Source organism: Nicotiana tabacum, chromosome 11, assembly GCF_000715075.1.
Source record: "Nicotiana tabacum cultivar K326 chromosome 11, ASM71507v2, whole genome shotgun sequence".
NCBI classification, from domain to species: domain Eukaryota; kingdom Viridiplantae; phylum Streptophyta; class Magnoliopsida; order Solanales; family Solanaceae; genus Nicotiana; species Nicotiana tabacum.
The window spans coordinates 58,351,364-58,366,353 of record NC_134090.1 but is presented as its reverse complement, the minus strand read 5'-3'; the positions used below and the strand labels follow the sequence as shown (position 1 = coordinate 58,366,353).

General features: G+C 36.4%; 2 protein-coding genes across 2 annotated transcripts; one reads left to right on the top strand and one right to left on the bottom strand.

The window, feature by feature from the left end:
* On the top strand, positions 1-2,620 carry LOC107828835 (seipin-1-like). Its single transcript, XM_016656211.2, has 2 exons — positions 1-754; positions 1,667-2,620. Exons 1-2 carry the CDS (start codon positions 134-136, stop codon positions 2,309-2,311), a joined length of 1,266 nt encoding a protein of 421 aa, XP_016511697.1. The 5' UTR covers positions 1-133; the 3' UTR covers positions 2,312-2,620.
* A 125-nt stretch (positions 2,621-2,745) lies between these two features.
* LOC107828834 (isopentenyl-diphosphate Delta-isomerase I-like) lies at positions 2,746-13,897 on the bottom strand. The gene is made up of 6 exons (NM_001326211.1): positions 13,655-13,897; positions 13,168-13,223; positions 4,329-4,420; positions 3,641-3,743; positions 3,424-3,561; positions 2,746-3,204 (listed from the first exon to the last, which is right to left on the bottom strand). The coding sequence occupies exons 1-6, from the start codon at positions 13,882-13,884 to the stop codon at positions 2,951-2,953; spliced, it is 873 nt and encodes a 290-aa protein (NP_001313140.1). The 5' UTR covers positions 13,885-13,897; the 3' UTR covers positions 2,746-2,950.
* Positions 13,898-14,990: the final 1,093 nt, after the last annotated feature.

Sequence of the window (14,990 nt, the reverse complement as noted above, 5' to 3'; positions counted from 1 at the left end):
ATCTGTGTCACTCACCTCCTTAAGTAAAATGCCAAATCCCAAATGAAGAAATGCGACATTGGTAATGCATACCAATTAGGGAAATTTCCATTAGTATCAACAATTAGTCACAGCCACTGATCTTTTCATTTCCATGGAGGAAAAAGATGAACTTGAGGAAGAAGAAGAATATGTTGATGATGAAATCAAGAACAATTTACCAGTCCAAAACTCATCTTCAATAAGTTGGTTCACAAAAATGATATCTTTACAAGTAGAGATCTTCACCACTATCTTAGTTTCCCCCATTTTCTATATCCTCTCTTTTGTATCTGACTTCAACTTCCTCCGCCCTGAAGAAACCGAAAAGAACGTAGCTGTAGCTGTAAATGCTGCTGCTACAGTACCTTCAAAAGTAGTACATGGAAGTACTTTACTGCTCAAGAAATTTGGTGTTGGAATTCTTGGAGCTGCTTATGTTGGAATGGTTTTGACAACGTTGTTGATTTTGTCGGGGGTTCTGGGATTTGGGTTAGTGAGAATGTGGGCGGAAGAGCCTGTGGTATTGAGAGAGAAGCTGTATTTTGATTATGCAGATGTTTATCCTAAGGCTGTTTTTTCTTTTGCTGAATATGGTCTGGAGAATTATAACCATAATTTTATGATGTTGAAGCAGAAGAAGAATTTTGGTGTGCCAGTTGGGCATACAATGTATGTTTCTTTGTTTCTACTGATGCCTGAATCTGATTTCAACAGAGATATTGGTGTTTTCCAGGTATAATATTGGATGAACATTCAGTCGATTTGTGAGTAGGATACAAACTTGATATTACTTAATAGCCTATCAAACAAACATGTGTAGTTTCTTGATGATGAACTAAAGATGGTTCCAATGTATTGAGAGTCACTAGACTTGCATCATTTGGTATGTGTGTGTGTGTTGTGGGGGATGAATTATCTTTTGTTGGTTATAGGAAGGAAATTAGGGATCAATGTCCAATTTAGAAACTTTATTCAGTCAAACCTCTTTGTAACAAACTCAGGATTTTTTCCTTGTTATAGCAAGGTGATGTTATAGAGAACATCTATTATAAAATTAGTACCATAAAATACTTGGTTGTTTTAGTGAATAGTTATTATATAGCGATATTATTACAGGGAGGCCTTGAGTGTATTAACTGTTCTTTTAAATACTCTTCTATTAGAGGATGTGGAGTCAAAGTGATTGGACATTGTTAGGTGCTTGATGCGCATCAATTTTTGGTTAGCTTTATTTATGTTAATAGCAATGAGTCTATTGACAGTGTTAACAATAGTAAATTTCCTATGATAGGCAATAATTGATAACCCGGTGAAAAGGATAATCAACTTGTTATCACATCACATGTTAACTTACACTAACAGTGAAAGACAATTATATACTATCGGGAGTACGTTTTCCCAATAGCAATAGCCAAGTGAATTCAGTTAAATTCCTAACAAGATTAAATTCCTCTTCTAGGGGCATGTATTAAGGCCATATACGCGTAATTAAGTTATTCCGATGTTTATTATCTGTAAAATGCTTCAACTCTGTATTTTCATTAACATTAGATGTGGAAGTCTCAGTTGCCTGTCTCTCTTGCTAAAGAACAAAAGAGCTATTGAACATCCACCATTCTTTAGGTATTCATAACTCTCTAATCAGTTGGTTGCAGAAGCGTTATCAGCCGAGGGGATCATAATGGCAAGATCAAGTCATCCATGTATGTTGCGATTCAGAAGCCTGCCAATCCGTCTCATGCGAGAATTTATTATGAGTGTGCCCCTAGTACTTGGACTTACAGCTGAAACACAAAGGATGATCATTCCAATGTTAAAGCATAAGGAAGGTATTCCAAGAACAGAGGCAATCAAAATAACTATGATACCTCGAGCTGGAACGCTAGCCCTGCCGCAGCTTTATCAATCGGAGATCATATTGAAGTCTCATCCTCCTTGGTATAAAGACTTGGCATACAAGTGGAAATGGACATTCTCCGTCTGGACCTCTATGTATATGTATGTTACACTGCTCATAATTCTACTCAACTGGTGCAGACCGCTCGTATTTCCAGTGATCGCAACAAGCTTTAGGACACGCGTTGATGAGAGTTTAACAGTGGAAGCATCAGAAGAACCACAAGAGAAAGCTCGAGAAGAAAGTGATGTGTCGGAGTCGGTAAGAAGATGGCGGCAGAGCAGAAGAAAGAGGAAGGCAATGCTTCAACAGAGTGTCTCGCCAGAGTTCGCGGATGATTCTGCATCAAGCATTTCTGTGACTAGGGAGGATACAGCTGAGTCAAGCGAGTAATATGCCAGGAGTTGAAGATTTTTAGAAGTGAAACTCGAGGATAGACTGCTCTTTATAGCATTAGTTACAAGAGAGAGTGCTGTTTAAGTAGTTGTTTAGGCTTTAGCATACATACCTGGATCTGTTCTGTTCGACAGTCAAAAGTTCTTCTTATAGATTTAAGTTAACAAGGTCAATTTTGGACTCAATCAGGACTATTGTGCTGAACTAATTGTACACTCAGAGATGCAGACGCTTACTTTATCTCTTGTATAATTTGAATGACTTAAAAACATTTTCCTCCGCAATATTTATTGGTACGTAAGTATACGAAAGATCTCAAAATTTCTGTCGCTTTTAAAAACTGTCTTCCCGAGGGATGTGTTCTATACCCATAACATATTCGCAGAAAAGCAACGGACACCAATTCCGGTTTAATATTAAAAGTTGCAAAGCACCAAACAAGAAGCTATCTTATTGAGTCTCGACAGAAAGCCACAGCTATGTTACAAGGTACAATCAGTCAAAAAAATAACTCCTTCAAATTCTACAAAAGCAACAACATAATGCAGAAATATGCCTTCAGAAAATCACAACTGAAGTTATTGGTTTGTAGGGACAGAACTACGATGGTACAACCAGATCGTAAGGCAGCTCCTTTTAAGTCAATTTGTGGATGGTTTTCATATCAATGACTTCCTCGAGAGTTCCCTTCTCAAGATGATCCCACCACTTGAACAAGAAGTTGTCAACGACAAGTCTGAACCAAGGGGATAGCTTCAGACCTCCCTCACCAGCATCTGCTTTCCTCAAAAGCTCTTTCAGTTGTTCTCGGTTCACGTATTTAACATCAGCAACTTCATCTGGGTTTGGTTTCATGTTAACTTCACGAACGGTGAATAGAAGATAATCAACTGCAACAGTAGACAAGGATCAGCTACCAGTTATAACTCTATCTACGCAAATACAAATGCTAATTGTACAGTAAACACTTAATCTCAAGACAGTCAAAGCTGTGAATGAGATCAAAGGTAAGCAGCACATGTCTGTTATAATCAAAATTGCAAGAAACAAACCGAACCAGTTTCCAGGCTAGAACTGCAAGATAAAAATAACGAAGATTGAGTTATTACGTTCATGTTCTCCCCACTTTCCATCGGATGGAGCTTTATAAAGTATACGACCCAATGGGGTGAACTGGTCAACTGGGACATCTTCAGCAGGAATGCCCAATTCGTCAAGAAGCTTCCTTTGTGCAGCATTTCTTACCCCTGGCAGTTGACAATAAAGAGTGAGGTGAAGAAGAAAATGTGATCATAATTAAACACTTCAGCTAAGCAGAAAAAATACCAAGAGCATTCTCCTCAATGAGCTCAGAGTCTCGGTAGAGTGGATGGCTGCAGCAGGTGTTAGTCCATACCAAAGGAAAGGTTACCTTTGTTGCTGATCGTTGCTGTATATAGAATATGACAATATATTAAGTGCTTCAATCTCAGAGTCATAAAATATGCATCAAATCTAAGAAAACAACAACAACAACAACAAAAACAACAAAAAACAAAAAAAAAACAGGTGTAATCCCATAAGTGGGGGTTGGGGAGGGTAGTATGTACGCGGACCTTACCCCTACCTTGTAAAGATCATCAAATCTAAGATATATTAACATAAAACAGTTCTAGAGCTTAGTCAATTAGTTTGCTAGGTCATCTAAATACTAAGACGGAATCGAACTGACACTCCTATCATTTAACCCTACAAAACAAAAGGCCATTCAACGAGTTACATCTACCAGCCATTTCAGAAACAATTTGTCAAACTTCAGGAAAAAAAATATCAGCAATTTACTTTTACCAGCAATATCAATATATGGAGACGATATCATATAACGCTAAGCAATACCCACTACTTTACTCTAAGCAATATGTTGTTACTAACCATTTTGACAGTAACTCATTCACTTGGCGAAAGTTGAAAGGGAAAGAATCAAAAGGAGGATTTCACAACCATTAACTGCTTTAGAGTTTTTTAATGCACATACCTGAAGAAGCAATTCATATTTTGAGTTAAATAGAAATACACTGAAAGCTCTATGCAGCAAATTTTCGGCTTCGATCTTTTCCATTAAATGACCTGCAATTATGGTTTTTTGGTTATAATATGAGACAACCGTTCGTAACAAATCCAAGATAATGCTCACTTGAAAAATGCATCTAACCGACACAAAAGTATTAACAAAAAACTAAAGAAAACACAAAAGACACAGTCCCAGATGCATCCAGAGAACAAATACAAAAGAGAGGAATTACAAGATTGCGTCCATCTAATTTCAACACAAAAGACCTAATATAATTCACAGCACATGAAACATGCCAAAAATTAATTGTCTAAGATGAGGGACAATACCATCACATATAATGATTTTATTCAAGATCCTAATCAAATAAAAGAGGTACTAGTAGTTTGTGGATTAAGGATTTTCAAGAAGAAAATCATATTTTAATTGAAATCTTTTATTCTCTTGAATAATTAATATCCACATAGGCATATACTTGAAGCACTTCAATTTTTGCTGGGAAAGAAAATAAGAATACTTCTTTAACCAAACCTTATAGGATGCTTGGGGTACCCAAGAACACTTTTTTTAATAAGCTTTGGTGTCCGGGTCAACTTGTGTGCACCTCGACTAATTCCACAAGATACCTGCCCCACCAGCAACGGGTACTAAGTAATTCTATCCATCATCGCTGGGATGAATGAGAAGAAAACACCTAGTATTTTTGTCTTGACAAGCTTTTAAGCATATTTTTGGCTTATTTTGGTGTTTAGTGAACACCAAAAGTGCTCCTAAGACAAATGCTATTCCACCAAAAAAAGCCATAAGCTAAAACTTGTGGCTTTTCAACTTAAAAACTCTTTGGGTTTGACCGAGTATTTTACTTTGTCATCCCTAACACCTTCGGGGTGGAGTTAGCGCTTTTGGTGTAGCAAAGGGTATTTATGATTATAAAAGAACGTAAGGGAAAACAAAGTAAAATACTCAATAAAACCTAAAGATCATTTAAGCTAAAGGGCCATAAGTTGCGGTGGCCCAACTTATATATTTTGGCTTTAAAGCACTTTTGAGTTTACCAAACACCAAAATAAGCCAAGAAGCTAAGTTGCTCGGACTCGGGTGCGGGTGTCCAATACGGATCTAGAGATCGGGTCTTTCATGATCTAAATTCGATTTCGGTCAAAGTACCCAAAATTGATTGACCAAATCTAGTACGAATCCCACACCCATGTCATGTCGACACGAGTGCAACACTGAAAGTGAAGAATCCGAACAACTTAGCCAAGAAGTGCTTAAAAACTAGTTTGACCAACTTTTAAACTTACTCAAACATCCTCCTATTTCCTCCTTCCTTTCCAAGTCACAAAGGGCTTCAGAACACTAAATTCAAGTTTGCATATTCCTCCACTATTTCTCTGCCAGACACTGGAAATGCCCCCATCCTTCTTCTTTTACTTCCCTACACCTCCTCCTTCCTTCACCTAATTGAGCACAATGTTAGTTGTCACATAGTTACATAGCCATATCAATCTGAAGTTTTCACTCTCTCTAACACACACATGAACAAAACCAAAACTATGTGGAAGATGCTTGAAAGACAAATATACAAAATCACTGTTTTTGTCAATACCAGTTCAACATAAAACAGGAGCCCCTACACCAACTTCTCCAACTCCAAATCCATTCCAGCTTTAATCCATGAAAAGACATGGATATTAATGGAAGAAACTATTTTTACAGTGAATTTTTGCCACAGATTTATCAATATGCTTCCAACCAACTTATTATGCACTTTATTATAGGTGAGTCAAGTTATTGACGTACTTAATTTAATGTACGTTGAAACAGGTCATAGGTGCATAGTGACTAATATTAGCTATGATATTTAAATTTAATTCTTGTAAGTGAACTACCAACACGTGGGAGCATATTAACAATGATATGGTCAATGGGACATAAAATTGCTCCACCCCTCTTGCTTTACGAACAACAATGAATAAACACTGGGGAATAAGCAAGATACTATAGTTCTATAGGTCACTAGTTAGTACCTCCCATAGTCCATAAGGTTCATAGTAGATAGTCATAAGAGGTACTTCCATAACAAGAGTACCTGAATAACCTAAGGGCGTAAGGTTTTAAACATCCTTTGTAAAGGGTATAATCATTTTTTTAGTATGGAAAAAGCATGTATGTAGGTAGATATGACAACACATTACGATAAAATATTAGCATGTCGTACTCTATCAGTAGTACTAAAATCTCCAAGTTAATGAAGAATTTGTGCATGAGGCACTAAAATAGAAGATGGTAGAAAAGCAAAAAGAGAGATGAGAAAATGGTTGGCGAGACAGACGTAACAGAAGCATCACTTAGTTAATATTTCCTCTTTCTTGTCCTGGTTGAGAAATGAATTAAAAATGTTGCTCTCTTAGTATTAACGGCTGAAAGCAAGATAGTTATCATCCTTTAAATCTTTGATGATACTGTCATTGTTTACTTGCCAGCAGTATCAAAAATCCACTCTCCTTATGTGTTGAAAATGTGAACAAAGCAAGCAAAGATTTACGTTTCCTCTTTTCCAGCATCTCAATTCCTCATTGTTCTCTCAGCTTAAGCAAGCATGAGGAATTTGGTTGCTCACCTCTTCAGAAGCTAGAGTTGTGATCTCTTGGGCTTCTCACTCCGATCAACTTTAGGGCAGGAGTGCCAGCTGGAACATACAAGTCTTTCAGAGTTAAGAACTCAAAGCCTTGTCTTTGATTTTTCCATCTCCCTCCTAATTATCTTTCCTTAGACATGCATTTTACATAAACATGGTTGTCCAAGTTTCTCTCCGTCATTGCTTCCATGTACGTATCATCTCCCTCCCCTCCCTCTCTGTTTTTTTTCCTCGAAAGGAATTCTCTTTATAAGTTTCCAAATCTCTACTTTGATTGTTAAGTTTCTGGACGAACAGCCCACAATCAGTTAACAAAAAGTTTCAAGAGACGAGACCCACTAAATCTGATTGCCATTTTCTTGTAGCAATTGTATTATAGCGTTTGAGGTGGAGAAGCTTTGACCTGGCTAATTTGGAGAAAGATTGATGCATTACATGGATAATTGTTTAAGAAAATGTGTTGAATGATAGAGGATTTCCAAGAAGATATTCTCCATATCAAGATTTAATCTCTAAGATTTGTCCATATCAAGTTTTGATTCTCTAAGATCTTTCCATATCAAATTTTGATTCTTTATTTTATTTTATTTTGTCTAATCCCAGATTTTATGGGATTTTGTTTCTAACATCTTCTTGTATATAAAGCCATATATATGACATTCAAAAATATGAATGAAATTATTCAAGTTTCTTACTCTTTCCACATGGTATCAGAGCCTTAGGCTTATTACTGACAGATTTTTTTCATTCATCCATCTTTTCATCACATTTGTCCTCTTTATTCCGCCCAAGGGTTGAAACCATTTGAAAACCATGTCCGAAGAGAGTACTATTGTGAACACTCCAGTCTCTGAAAATGTTTCTGCCACTGTAGAGCATAGCTCTATAGTTTCAACTGGAGATTTACAAAATATTCAAGCCTTTTATCGGTTGAATGGGAAAAATTATCTAAAATGGTCTCAGCTTGTTCGTACCTTTCTAAAAGGTAAAGGGAAATTAGATGAGACAATGGCCATTATACGGACAGAGGAAGGACGGAGGGGTGTTATGCTTGAAACTCAAATAAACGAAGGATCAGCTCTTATGACAAAAGGGACAAATAAAAAGGAATATGGAGTTTCACAATTGGAGAGCACCATCAAGCCCGCAAGTTCATTCAAACGGATTGTCAACAGGGACAATCTTTACTGCACTTACTACAAAAAGTACCGGCACACGAGAGAGATGTTGGAAACTCAATGGTAAACCTCCAACCAAAAATACTTTTGATGGAACGCAGGCACACATTGCTAGCAGCCCCCAGGTTGATAAAAAAAGTCCATTAGTCCCAGAATTCAACAAAGAAGATATTGAGAAATTGAAGACACTGCTGGAATCTCTGGAGATATCATCTTCGGCAGGTAGTTGTTCAATGGCCTTTGCAGGTATTTCTTCCACTTTTGTTGCTAATGTTAGAGACAAATTTTCTCTAATGTGGGTGGTTGATTCCGGGGCAACTGATCATATGACTTGTTCCTCCCATCTCTTTATATCATATTCACCTTGCCCTAGCTATAAAAAAATAACTATAGCCGATGGTTAAGTTATTACTGTAGCTGGCCAAGGAAACATACAACTGGGAAAGTCTTTGATACTTAAGAATGTTCTTCATGTCCCAAAGTTATTTGCAAATCTCATTTCTGTCCACAAAGTCACCAAAGATTCCAAATGCAAAGTAACCTTTTTCTCTTCATATTGTGCATTTCAAAAACATGACACGAAGGAGATGATTGGGCATGCTAGTGAGAAAGGTGGTCTTTATTTTCTGGATTTTCACAATGGTGGAGATACAATTAAGAATTCTTTATCTAGTTCATTCTTGTCTGAATCTGTTATGTCCAATAAAGAGAGAGTTTGGCTCTATCATCGTCGCTTAGGTCATCCTTCTTTTTATGTAATCAAACTAATGTTTCCATCGTTATTCAAAAATTTGGTTGTTGAGTCTTTTCATTGTGAAGATTGTGAAATCACAAAACATAAACGTGTTTCCTTTCCAATAAGCAACAAAAGATGTCACACTCCATTTTCTCTTATTCATAGTGATGTATGGGGACCCTCTTCCATTCCTAATATTTCCGGTGCTAGAGGGTTTGTATCATTCATTGATGATTGTACAAGAGTAATATTGATCTATTTGTTAAAGCAAAAATCAGATGTCAGCCACGTTCTTCCTACCTTTTTTAATCTGGTTAAAATCCAATTTGATGTGACAACTAAAAGATTCCGTTCTGATAATGCCAAGGACTACTTCAATCAAAACCTCTTTATTTTCTTCAAAAATGAGGGAATTATTCACGAATCTTCATGTGTCAATACTCCTCAACAAAATGGGATAGCGGAGAGAAGAAACGGTTTGTTACTTGACATTACTAGATCACTATTGTTTCACAAAAGGGTTCCAAATCAGTAGGGGGGGGAAGCTGTCCTAACTGCTGCATATCTTAGTAACAGAATACCATCAAGAATTCTGAATTTTAAGAGCCCACTTGATACTCTTAGGAGTTTCTTCCCAAATTTCGAAAATTCCAGTAAATTGATTCCTAGAATCTTTGGGAGTATTGCCTATGTTCATATTCATTCTCAGAATAGAGGCAAATTAGATCCACGTGCTCTTAAGTGTGTTTTCATTGGATATTCTCCTACTCAAAAAGGATATAAGTGTTACCAACCATCAACCAAGAAGTTTTTTGTTTCAGCTGATATCACATTTGATGAAAGTGAGTCATTTTTTAAAAATTCTTACATTCGGGGGAGTCATTGGATGGAAAAGGATCTCTAGACTTATCACTACTTGATTTGTCTATTCCTAGCCATGACAAATCCTTATCTATGTCCTTGCCTGAGTCACCATCTCTTAACTCATTTGAGTCTCTAAATCTAATGAACCTATTGAGTCTTCTAATCTTGATATAGATAAAGGAATTCAAGAAAGTAATCCACCATTGCAGGTTTATTCCAGAAGAAAGAGGCTAACTGATCAAACTACTCAACCACAATTATCTCCTCATGTTCTTGCTCCTAATACCTAACCTGAACCTGTTGAACCATCAGAAACACCAAACCAAACTGATCATGAAGATCATAACCAACCAAATGATCTTGACCTTCCCATTGCACTTAGAAAAGGAACCAGAACCTGCACACAACACCCTTTGTGCCTTTCCTTGACATATCAAAACCTATCCCCAAGCCATAAAGCTTTTCTCAGTAATCTCCACACAATTCCTGTTCCAAAAAATTTGTCTGAAGCATTAGGCAAGAAAGAGTGGGAAGAAGCTATGAAGGTGGAAATGGAAGCATTGCAGAAGAATAAAACTTGGGAAATGGTGGAATTACCAAAAGGGAAAAAGCCGGTAGAGTGTAGATGGGTGTTTACCGTGAAATACAAGTCCGATGGGTCTATAGAAAAATTTAAAGCACGTTTGGTAGCAAAGGATTACACACAGACCTATAAAATTGATTATTTGAAGACTTTTGCCCCAGTGACAAAAATGAATACAGTGAGGATCTTATTGTCATTGGCTTGCGATTTTTAATTGGAACCTACATCAATTTGATGTTAAAAATGCTTTTCTACATAGAGATTTAGATGAGGAGATCTATATGGAGGTACCACCTGGTTTTGAAAGCAAGAAGGGAATGGTATGTAGACTGAAGAAGGCACTCTATGGACTAAAGCAATCACCCCGTGCATGGTTTGGAAGATTTACAAAGGTTATGATCAAGCTAGGCTATCGGCAGAGTCAAGAAGACCACACCTTGTTCATAAGGCACTCAAAAACAGGAAAGGTAACTGCTCTACTAGTCTATGTAGATGATATCATAGTAACAGATGATGATTCAGAGGAGATACACAATTTGAAGAATTGTTTACTCAAGGAATTTGATATCAAAGATCTTGGAAAATTAAAGTATTTTTTGGGAAATGAAGTAGCACATTCTAAACAAGGAATCTTTATTTCCCAACAAAAATATGTGCTTGATTTGTTGAAAGAAACAGGAAAATTAGGGTGTAAACCTGTGGCCACACCAATTGAATATAATCATGGGTTGTGTAATTCTCCAGAAGATTCTGTGGTAGATAAAGGCTCGTATCAAAGGCTTGTAGGGAAATTGATCTACTTGTCCCATACAAGGCCAGACATTGCTTTTGTTGTAAGTGTCGTTAGCCAATTTATGCATGACCCTAGAGAAATGCATCTCCAAGAGGCGAACAGGATTCTACAATATCTTAAAGGAAGCCCCGGAAAAGGAATACTATTCAGAAGAGGAGGAGACATGGTTTTAGAGGCTTATACTGATGCAGATTATGCTGGTTCATTAGTGGATCGAAGGTCAACTTCTGGATACTGTACCTTTTTAGGAGAAAATTTTGTGACTTGGAGAAGTAAAAAACAGAATGTGGTAGCTAGATCAAGTGCAGAATCCGAGTTCAGATCTATGGCGATGGGAGTTTGTGAGTTGTTATGGTTAAAGATAATCCTTGATGATTTGAAGATAAGATGGGAAGGACCTATGAGACTATATTGTGACAATAAATCAGCAAGAAGTATAGCTCATAATCATGTACAACATGATCGCACTAAGCATATTGAGGTAGATAGACACTTCATTAAGGAGAAATTAGATAGTGGACTCATCTGTACACCATTTGCATCTACAAAAGATCAGTTGGCCGATGTTTTAACAAAAGGACTGCCAAACAATGTGTTTCAAGACCTGATAAGCAAGCTAGGAATGAAAGATATCCATTCACCAGCTTGAGGGGGAGTGTTGAATGATAAAGGATTTCCAAGAAGAGATTCTCCATATCAAGATTTGATCCTCTAAGATTTGTCCATATCAAGTTTTGATTCTCTAAGATCTTTCCATATCAAATTTTGATTCTTTGTTTTGTTTTATTTTATTTTGTATAATCCCAGATTTTATGGGATTTTGTTAGATTTTATGGGATTCTGTTTCTAACCTCTTCTTGTATATAAAGTCATGTATATGACATTCAAAAATATTAATGAAATTATTCAAGTTTCTTACTTTTTCCACAAAATGCATTACTTGTTTCAACAAAACAAGCTTGCATTAGGTACCCACCATAGAATAAGCATGGACATTTCTGTCATCTTGTTAAGGAGATGATAGAAAATATTCTTGGATGGAAGAATCCAAGAACAACAAATTTCTTTTTCCTTTTCTTTCGAAGGCAATATTGGAAAGATGAAAAGAAGCATGTAAGTTGATCTTACAAAACGATAGTAGAAGAAGTTCAAAATTTATGGTTTAGACTGAATCATAGCAAGCTCATTCTAGTTACGATGAGAGTGCTCCCTTGGAATCATAATTCTTACAGCTGCCTAGAAAAAAAGTTAAATTTCCAGCTAGGCCACCATAACAAGTTAAACCATATAAAATCTACTTTATCAGATAGATATAATTCAGAAGACACCCCAAGAATTATCTAACACTGCTCAATTAAGAAGTGCATCACCAGTATCAATTCAGGTAACATGCACCGAGACAACTAATGGAGAAAAACATCGTCCAAATACAAAATCAAGAGAAGGTCTCCACAAATATTAACAGAACACAAAATCAACAAAAGATGTATTTCCGAAATAAGCAATTTGATACACACACAGACACAGTAGTATCTGCTTGTTATTTTTGGAAAGGAGAATGAAGCTGGTTGATCGGAAAGGTGCTATCACCTAGAGACAGAGGCGGATGCAGCATTGCAGCCAGGTTCATCTGAACGATGCTTCGTAAAAAAATCCACCAAAATTGCAACAAATAGCATATGAACCAATCATTTTAAATATGAAATTGAGTTTAATGCTAAGTATCAACCCTCGAGCCTAAATCCTGGATCCGCCTCTGCCTAGAGACCAAAGAGAATAACAGCCCCACACTTAAAGGTAACAAAATATCAAAAGCTGTCTCGCAAGTTCTCTCTCTAATACAAATCTGTTATTTTCCATCATCGGACTCCCTTGAATAACATTGAGGTAGATAGTATTGCATTAATATCAAACCACAGAACCATCTAAGCATCAAAATGAACTATAGCAATACACTAGTAGAAGATATGCAGATGAGGACATTTTGAAAGAGGCAGCACAAACTTACAATTATACTTGGTGTCATGACCAACAACACGGTCATTCTCATCCACCAGAATACATCTGAAAGAGTGAAAACGTGGAAAAGGTGTTAAACTTAGCAAAAGGGGCTGGAAAATTGTTGCACCACTAAGTAGTTAGATGCAGATTTGAAAAGCATTAAAGCAGATAAAAGAAGTGCTTCAAAATAATTTCTTCAAACACCTGGTGGCAAAAATTCTAGAAAACATGCAATTTAACAACTATCACAAGATTATCCAGAATTTCATATCCCAGGGTTTAGATATAATTAAAAAAAAAAAAAAAAAGACATTTACGACATTCACCTAATCCTGTATCGTAGAAAATTAATTTTTTAATCTTATCTGTCAATAATAGGAGGAGCTTAGAAATGATATTGAATACGGCAGAAGGCGGTTTTCCTAAATTTGGAAAAAACAGTATATCCAAAATGATAAAATCACGTTGAGGGGGATAGAGAAAAGAGAACAGACTCGTCTTCAAACATGAGACGGCGCTGAACAGCGTCCATGTTAGCATCAGCAATGGCGTCACCCATTCTTGTAGAAGAGGAATAGCAGCGGAGAGAGGCAGCTATTCTATGGCTTTTAAGAAGAGGGGATTTGGATACGGATACAAGTGAGAGGGATGAAGGACAAGTTATAGGGGAGGCTGCGATGAACCTCCGCCAGATTTGAAAAGAAGGCGTAGTTGTCAGCGACATCTGGGACTTCTCCCCATCAACTGTTTGATTCCTCTCCTCTTCTTCTGCTTTTCCCCTTATATATTTTAATTCCCTCTCTTGGATTTTCTTCACTATCTCAAGGGGAAAAAAAAATTAAAAAAACAATTCCTACCTAATTGTTCGGTTGGTACTAAGTGGGCGTTTGGACATAAGATTTACTCCCTCCGTTTCAATTTATCTCAGTCTGTTTGACTGGGCAAAGAGTTTAAGAAAAAAATAAAGATTTTTGGAATTTGTGGTCCTAAACAAGTCCAAATGGGGCCAGAATATTTGTGTGGTTATAAAAGTTTCTCATTAAGGGTAAAGTTATAAGTTTAAGCTAAATTGTTACCAAATTTAGAGAGGGTTCATTCTTTTTGGAACGGACCAAAAAGGAAATAGGTTCACATAAACTGGAATAGAGAAAGTAAAAAAAATTCGGAAAAAAGTAAAAAAAATTAATTTGTTCAACAGCAAAGTGGAGGCAAAGTACAAGGGAAACATATTTGATCTCTAAGGGGTCGTTTGGTATGATGGATAAGAAAAGAATAATTTTAGGATAAAAATTTTAGTATTATCTTTTCTCTTGATTGGTTACTGATCCTGAGATAAGTTATTCCAGGACTAAAATAGTACTGGTATAACTTGTAATGCTTGTCAGATGGCGGAACAGTAATTCAAGGATAAGCTACCCCGTGATAAAACAGTAAAATTAACAATCCCACAATTAATACATCATACTAAACAATCAATAAAAAATAATCCTAGCATAATTAATCACATTATAAACTTATAACTAATCCCAACATAATTAATTACAACATAATTTGTCTTCAAACCAAAACGATCCATAAGTGAGAAGTATCACAACAAGTAAAATAAGCTAGAGATAAATGATAGAAATTCCTAAGTTACACGAATTACACACAAAAAAATTACCCAAATCCAAACAAGAGGTAAACTACTTTATTAACATCCTGCCTAGTCCAGTTAAAGTACAAACCATGGGATTGGTTCTTGAATAATCTTATTATGATGACTTCTGCAAGTTAGTAAAATAAACATATTATCAGAGTAACGCTGCTAACTTGTATTGCAACATTAAA

What these genes read in the sequence shown, in the direction of transcription:
- LOC107828835 (XM_016656211.2), top strand. Translation starts at nt 134, where the DNA reads ATGGAGGAAAAAGATGAACTTGAGGAAGAAGAAGAATATGTTGATGAT. An exon ending in GAGATATTGGTGTTTTCCAG is followed by an intron (nt 755 to 1,666) that starts GTATAATATTGG and finishes CTCTCTAATCAG; the next exon opens with TTGGTTGCAGAAGCGTTATC.
- LOC107828834 (NM_001326211.1), bottom strand. Translation starts at nt 13,884, where the DNA reads ATGTCGCTGACAACTACGCCTTCTTTTCAAATCTGGCGGAGGTTCATC. An exon ending in CATTGAGGAGAATGCTCTTG is followed by an intron (nt 3,562 to 3,640) that starts GTATTTTTTCTG and finishes GTCAACTGCCAG; the next exon opens with GGGTAAGAAATGCTGCACAA. An exon ending in AAAGTGGGGAGAACATGAAC is followed by an intron (nt 3,205 to 3,423) that starts GTAATAACTCAA and finishes CTACTGTTGCAG; the next exon opens with TTGATTATCTTCTATTCACC.